This window comes from Barbus barbus, assembly GCF_936440315.1.
Source record: "Barbus barbus genome assembly, chromosome: 8".
Classification (NCBI taxonomy): Eukaryota; Metazoa; Chordata; class Actinopteri; order Cypriniformes; family Cyprinidae; genus Barbus; species Barbus barbus.
In genome coordinates, this window is record NC_136736.1 from 27,884,267 (window position 1) to 27,892,725 (window position 8,459).

At 35.4% G+C, this 8,459-nt stretch overlaps 1 protein-coding gene across 1 annotated transcript; it reads right to left on the bottom strand.

Moving 5' to 3' along the window:
- Positions 1 to 7,179: 7,179 nt before the first annotated feature.
- On the bottom strand, positions 7,180 to 8,238 carry LOC306874329 (carbohydrate sulfotransferase 12-like; the record flags this gene model as incomplete). The annotated part of the gene is made up of 1 exon (XM_079424298.1): positions 7,180 to 8,238. The coding sequence occupies one exon, from the start codon at positions 8,236 to 8,238 to the stop codon at positions 7,180 to 7,182; it is 1,059 nt and encodes a 352-aa protein (XP_079280424.1).
- Between the last annotated feature and the right edge of the window lie 221 nt (positions 8,239 to 8,459).

The following is an 8,459-nucleotide window of genomic DNA, read 5'->3' on the forward strand; positions in this document are numbered from 1 at the left end:
AAAAAGCAAAGTGCTCTCGAAACCCGAGGTAAGTCACACAAAGCACACCTATGCAGACTTGTCTTAACTGTTGCTCACATATAAGCAGGAACTCACAGGAATTGTACGTCATGAGGTTGACGAGGTTAAAGAGCAGGGTATTGATTCTGTCAGTGTACATTTAGTTGGTCTGAAATCAGGGCTGGGTGGCTTGTTTCTTTAAATGGTTTAAGCAATGGCAAATCTCTTTAGGAAGGACTAACAAGAACTCTCATTTGTTACTTCCTCTCACAGACACAACATTATTTGTTTAATATTGAAACATATTTTCTTTAATTCTCTTAATCTAATAGTGACATTTGCTGTCTCTGGCTAGGTACACAATATCATTTTGAAACAGCTGTCATCACAATATTCACATTCCTGTTACTGTTTTCTCTAAGAAAGTGCTTGGCAAAACATTAAATGAGAATCTAATTAAAATTGAGCTATCCAAATATGTAAATGTCAAAACCTTTAGGGTTTTTTATGTTTTTTCCTACCACAGAGATATTTTATTAATGGATTTTTTGCTAATTATATTTGTAAATGACTTACGGCATTTGTTTTAAGTGTTTGATTAAGTTTTAATCAGTTTTCAGTGTTTACACTTAAGGCAAGGTGCTAGGGTTTTCATAACGATGCAACTTAATGTGAACAACTTAACTGTTCACAGATGAGCAGAGTATGCAGGTGCACAATCTGAACCCAATTAATTGAGACGTGATTGGACAACCTGCAAAATTTATAGTGTTTTTGCAAGCAATATACTTTTTTCCTTGGTTGGCGCTCTTATGCTGCTTCTGTCAGACACGCATGTGTTATTTATCCTAGGTCAACCCTGCTCCTGGGGATCCACTTTCCTGCCAATTTTATTTTCAACCTGCATCAGCACACCTGGGTTGTGTTTGAAATTGTGTTCCTTTGCAACTGTCAAAAAGTATGTTCTATATATGAATGTGTATAGTATGCATGTAATCTGGACGTATATTTGCCATTGTCAGGGGACCTACCAGCGTCAGTTGCGTTGCTTCACTGCCATTCACAGATCCTCTCCTGTGGCCTCATGGGATAGTAAAGTGTCCATTGTATACACACTTCAGAATGTCATCTGGGTACTTTTTTCCTAGTCATTTATGAGTACTGTGAATTCAGACATATTTCTTTTGTCACATACCCTTTTTTATACTTGCAATAGTTCAACTTTAGCGCAATCAAATATACTTAAGCACTACTTCTGCACAACTGAAGTGCATTAAGCACAAAATTAGTTGTTCCAATTTAGCAGACTTTAAGTATACCATTTTAGCATAACAAAAGTACAATTGCAGAGTATTCTTATTAAGCACATAAATGTGTAAATATATTTGCAGTACTAGCACAAAATAAATGTATTTCAAATAAATTTTAGTATAGTTTTCACCATAGTAGTCATATTAAAAGTTAGTTATCTAGCCTACTTTTTCTTCAAGGCTGCTTATAACTTTTTAAAGTTAAGCTAGAGACACACTGCATGATTTTCGGCTGTCCCCGACGAAAGATTGGCATCATGAAACAATCATGGTGATTTCTGTGATTGTGGCAGCTTCTAATCCGTAGTCCTGTGTCATACAATGAGAGAGGTTTAAAGACAGCCATCGTCTTGCAACCAAATATAGTCTACGATAATTTTCTGACAGTGTCAGAAATTCGGCATGATCATCACACAGTGTGTTTGCTGCTACGACCCACGTTTACTGACCAGCCAATAAAAATGCAACATGAAATCAACACGACATGGTGCAAAAACATAAAACTGCTTACCTCAAGCTCTTATCTCTTCCTCTTTCGCCACTTCCACGCTAGCGCATGATGATGACGTTTTATTCCTCTATAGAAACGTGCGTCGTAGCGTACGAGTCAATGGCCGTTTCTCAAATGGAAGGCTGCATCCTCCGGAGGTCGCATTTGTAGGCTGCATAGGTCATCAGGCCTGGTTTATTTCAGTTAACTGAGCATTACATTTGCGGGACAAAAGCTTATTACAACAATTTACACTTAACTAAGAATAATGGTCAAATTTATAACTGTTAATATTCTAAAATAAGATCTTATTTGTGACGTATGCAGCCTACAAATGCGACCACCGGAGGATGCAACCTTCCGGTAAAAAACGGCCAATAGGTGTCATCATTTTAGTCATGCATATCCTACCCAAGTTTATTAGATCCATGTCACACAGTGTGATCTGCTGCGATCTTATAGGATTGCTATAATTGTGCAATGAGTAGAAGGCTTTAAAGTTAGACTTGTAATTTGTATCTGAAAATTAAGACTTGGCTAATTGCTAGCATATTACAGTAGCTCTTAAGACACAGTCTTAACAAAGTGTCTATGTTTATGCATCTGGACCCTGGTCACTATGCTTTTTTTCATGTCTTAAAATTATAATTAGGCTTATTTTAATAACACATGTTTGCACTTAAACATATTTTGGGGACAAATTTGTACCCAGAAGTGCGCTAAATCTGGCAAAATCTTCTTTTGATAAACCTTTTATTATCAGTTTTTTTTTTCCAGATAGGTGGCTCCTTGAAATCTTGTCAGTAAACGGCCACTGTTATGATTGGGTAATATCATTCTATAGGTAAAAGTGTCAGTTTCCCTCAGCATTGCATGTGAAATGCATTGTGAAATTGTTTACTTGTGGTTTGCTGTCAAATCCAATACAGCTTGCTTAACACCGTACTTTGTTTACAAAAGAATCTGTGATCCGGGACATCATTAAAATGAACCATCCACTTGTTTTTGCCACTGCGGATCTTCTGAAGGCTGTACAGAATCTAATGTGCTGTTTAAAGCAGCTGGTCAAAACAAACATCCCACTTCTGAAAAGCCTATGCTTTTCGTTGTGGTACTTGGATGGGTGAAATGCAGAGCACAAATTCTAAGTATGGGACACCATACATGGCTACTCATGCCTTTACTCTTCCATTTGTCCTGTTGTCGGGAGTAGCATGTGAAGTACATCAGAAAATGAACAAGCATCTGTATATAGTAGACAGTGATAATAATTGGTTCTATTTGCTTTAAAAAATGTCTTGACCTCTTGAAAAATAACTTCAATGACATTTTAGTCCCATTAAGTGCAATCAGCAGGATCTGCACACTTTCTTTATTAATCCTGTTCTGTTTTTAGTTCATTCGTCTACATTATGTCGCAACAAGTCGGATTCCTCTTCAGGGGGGTGAAAGAATGTGCTGAACTAAAGTAAGAAATAATGGACATGAGTCAGCACAGACAGGGGTCACAGGAAACAAAAAAGTACTTGCATCCTGTTCCTGTGGGTGACTGCATTTGCCCATTAGTACTGACCTTTATTCTAAAGCATCTCGTAGAGGGGACGAGGTTCTTTAAAAGAACCTGCCACACAACATTTCAAGCTGTCATACAGCAGAAGCGTAGGCAAGATGAAGAGGGCGATAGTTCAGAAGTCTGGACTCGATGGTGAATTTGCCCTTGATCTTTCAGACTATCCACTTCTAGTCAGTTTGATAGAGAACTTTAAAGAGATTGGGAAAGAGGACATAACAAAACAGTTTTTTACATAATGGAATTTACAGTGACCTTTTCATCTCTTCATTTGTAATGAAGGAATATGACTAAAAACAAAACACCCAGTACCATTATTTATTATTGCATTGTCCAATTTAAAATAACTTGTGAACAGATTACAACAATATATTTTGTATTTATTTTTGATAATCACATTAAATGATAATATATAATAACAGTAATAGTAATAATAATTATTAGTAATTATTATTAAATTTAATTATACAAAATAGAGAGCTTTGTTATATTATTAATAATAATAATAATAGTAATAATAAATGAATACAACCTTAGTAATCTTTTATATGGGCCATTCTACAGAACTGGTCCAAAGTCAAAGTTTCCAACGTGTTTTTTTATTTTGTTTTATTTTTTATTTGTATGTGTGCAAATTGTAAAATATTCAAGGTACACATTTCCAGTAATTGTGCCGTTAATTCTCATATTGTTTTTTCAGAAAGTTTTGGAATATTTGTCCTCTCCCCAAATTTGTCACTACTGAAACACAGTCATAATAATTTAATTAGAAAGTTTATATTGACCTATTAGTGTATGTATATATATATATATATATATATATATATATATATATATATATATATATATATATATATTTATTTATTTATTTTTTTTATTTTTTTTTTATTATTATTATTTTTTATTTTATTTTTACCTTTATTTTACCAGGAAATAATCCATTCTTCTGCCTTAGAAGACTGCTTGAAGGACAAACTTTCTTAAACCAAGATATTTATAGACTGATACTCATTCAATTACTTTCTCATCTAATGTAACAATTTGACAAGCATCGTCTGTTTTCCTTGATTTAGAAATGCACATTATTTTGGTTTTGTTTGAGTTTAAGACAAGTCTCAAATTATAAAGATTCTTCTGAATAATGTTAAAAGCAGATTGCAGATCTTCTAAGGCACTTGTTAAGGATGAAGCAGAACTATACAAAACTGTGTCATCCGCATGAAAATGACATTTTGCTTTTGTTATATTCTGACACAAATCATTTATATAAATAGTAAATAAAATGGGACCCAAAATGGACACCTGGGGGACACCATTTTGTATAAGTAATGAGTTTGAGGAAACACCATCAACCTGAACACTTTGTGTTCGGCCACTCAAATAGTTACTAAACCATTTGACAGCTTTTGGAGACATTCCAATATCAGAAACATGACAGAAACATTGTGACAGCTGTAAAGAAAGACCCTAAAACAACTGTTAGTGACATCAGCAACATCCTCCAGAGGGCAGGACTCAGGAGTGAAGGTATCACAATCTACTGTTCGCAGAAGACTTCATGAACAAAAGTACAGAGGCACAGACTGGACTGGTGTCTTACCTTAGACCTGCCCTGAGTGAGCTGTCATCAGTCTGCCATTGTTTCACTGCCGGAGCAGATGTAAACAAGAATGTCTCCGATTAAGCGTTTGAGGTGTTTTGTTGTTGGATGCAATAATGAACATAGCAGTCATCATTTACTCCTGACATCTGAGCCGCTGAAGACGCAGTGGATTACGTTTGTTTTTGAAGGGAATGCGCCCCCGATCTTACTAAATGCATTTGTTCACATGAATCATTCGTGATCCAGCCTCAACTACAGAAGAAGTGAGTATAAGTTTTTTTTATGAATCTTTGCAAATCGCCTTTCCTAATAACGTGCTAGCTAGCAAGTTTCACGATAAATGCGGTTAAAGTTTACCATCTGTCAGAGAGCAGCTTGGAAGAGAGGGGCGGGGTCAGCAGAGCTCATTTTCATTTAAAGCGGTATGCAAGAAAACGGCTTGCTCTGTTTTTGGCAAGGTAAAAAGGGTGTTGTTTTACACTACCATTGAGAAAATTTAACCAAATTATGTTAGAATTTTCATCAAGACCCTAAAGAATCATATCAACTTGTGGAAAATGTGCATCCGATGACCCCTTTAAAGTTACACGCAGACTTTTGAACACATTTATCTCAAAATGATGAGATCTACTCACCATGTAGCTATGAGAGAGGGGGACACTGGAATATTTCCTGATCATAAATTTAGGGGTGTGGTTAAAATCAGTCTCAGCCAATAAACTATAGCATACACTGTTTGTGTATGAAAAATGCGGGACATTTTCCCCACAAGTTTAATAATTTACAAAGAAAATCTAAAATATATTTTTTTAACTTTACATTTTAAAAGAATCAAAAATAAACTTTTAATAACAACAATGAAAAAAAAGAAAGAAATTGTCATATTTCATAATATTTCATAAACTGAAATATAGAGGTTAGGGTTCTGCACAATAAATGATGATTTTATATATATTAAGCTTACGAATATTTTAAATATTATTGTGAGTTTCAATAGATAATAGAAGGATCTTAGTAAACATCTACGATTTGAATACTTAAATGCTTTTTAAATGTGTTTTTTTTTTTTTTTTTTGGTTGTGGGACAGCAGTTTGGATCAATTCTGTAGAATGGTCCATATATGTCAGCGTATTTTCATGTCTTTACCAAGGCTAAAAATCTAACATTTTTTATTTATTTTTTGGCAAATTTATGAATGCTGATTTTCAGATGACTTTTTAATGAAGGTAATAGGTCTTTTTACCTGTTGAATTAAAAAGTAATGAAAACATAACCCCAAACAGATTAATGTGCTAAAATTATATCAAAATCTATTCCTGAAAACATTTTATATTTTTAAAACTTTCCCCTAATAAGAACTCTGACATTAAACTTTCAGATCATGTGAAATGTAACTGTCTCCAATTATTTTATTCTCTCTACTTTTTGCTCAGAGATGTTGTTTCAAATACAAAAAAGAAACTTCACTTTCACTGGGCCTTAGAGAGCTGTCAAAATATGCCTCATTTCATAAATTCTACATTTGCTTTTTTTTTTCCTGCATTAAAGATTCATAAGTTCAGTCAAATTTCAGAACTCTGAGTGCTACTCACATGGCTGTAGTATATCAACAAATTAGTATTCAACAAATCAATTGAAACACACTGCGCTCTTGTGGCCAAAATAAATGAATGCTTTGGTTTGGTCAGTAGTCAAGGTACAGAGCCAAATACTTTTTTGACAGGAATGAAAAAGAGGCTGTGAGGGACAGAAGTACAACAGTTGTACTGTTGTTTAACAACGTACTGATTGTTCAGCTGACAAAACATCCTTCCAAAAGTGGTAGATAAAATGGTTTTAAACGTACATGATCTAGGACCTTATGCAATGCATGCCATTGTTTTCTTTCTTGTCAAAAAATGAGTATGGCGCTACCGATAAGGTCTATTCCAGCCAGTTTAGATAATTCAATTTCATTTACTGAGTTCATTTAATTTGTAATTTTATTACAAAATTTCCATGAGTGAAACATCAATCTGTTTTCTACTCAAATCATTCATCAGCAATACAACAATTTTATAACATGTTTTATATCAAATCTAAAAATGTGCACCTGACAATTCACTGTTTTAGTCAAATAAATGTGTAAGCACCAAAACATCTGTACAATCCACTTTTATATCACATTATATGCATGTAATCTCTTTTAAAGAACAACTGTCTCTGTCACTCGTCCAGAAGTGTCTCAGGTTTGTCATATCCAAATAATCTGAAGTCTGCTTCATAAAGATCGTACAGTTTTCTCCTGTCAGCTACTGAAATGTTTGCAAACCACTCTCGCTCCCAGTTTTCAGCTGTCCTATTGCGGTACCCTGGGGGAAAGCGAACATGATTTTCCATCCCAAGAATCTTCAACAAATGTTCTGTATCCTCATCAAGAGTTTCCAGTTTGCCTACAAAGTCATACTCAATTTGGCATGGATGGCAGAGTCTGTACATCTGCTGCCAATGCTCATTAAAAGGCTTCTCCTCAGTCTGTGGATCTAACAGATACTTAATAAAGTGAGTAAAGGACAATCTGATACCTGCGGCGAAGGCTTCTTGAGCGGAGTCAGGGGGCTTTGAGATATTAGCATAACGATGAAACATTACAGAGCCAAACTGTCTGTAAAAATCCTCATTAGGCAGAGCAAACTTGTTCCGGAAAGCAGAAATGAGTCGTACAAAAGGATCCCGTACAAAAAGGAACTTAGTGTAATTCTTCAGTTTGTGATGCATCAAAGGACGAGAGAAACGACCAAACAGCCTCCAAAACTTGTTAAAAGTCAGATGCAGAGTAGCATTGTGGGATAACGCTGATGGTATGTCTAGAGGATCCAGATACGGAGCTCCATCAGGTGCCTTCAGGTTCTGGCTGAGTACAATCATGACTCGTTTCCAGTTGGTACAGGCTACCTTTGGTACAAAACAGTAAATAACACCATGACGATCATCCACAATGAGATGGTCCAGGGCTTTGCTTGGAATCTGATCAAATGTCTTAAATTTTCCAGGGAAGTTGAAGCTGCTATTGGCTGAGCAAATTTCTCTTATTAAATGTCTACGATGTGCTTGACGCAGTTCAAGGTGTGCCGGAGAAGACTTTGTTAAAGTTTGCGTTAGGTTGTTTGGGCCTTGATCATGTTTTAGGTGAGTTGTGATGATTGTCAAGTTTGGTTTGACTGACCTGCTTGAATTTTTCCAGAGAAATGAATCCTCACTTATCCAGTGTCCAGAGGACATCATGTTCGTGGGTAATGCAGGAGATGATGCAGCCACGTGCATATAAAAAGTCCCATCTCTCACATCATCCCAGTGAATTATTATGAAGAATATGATAAATAATGTTCCCAACAGAAGGAAAAACTGCAGCTGCTTTAGCATTTTCACTGGAAACTATTGAATGACGTGGAAACTATGGAAACTACCCAACTGGAATATGTAACTATCATCTCTGCAATGAGTCA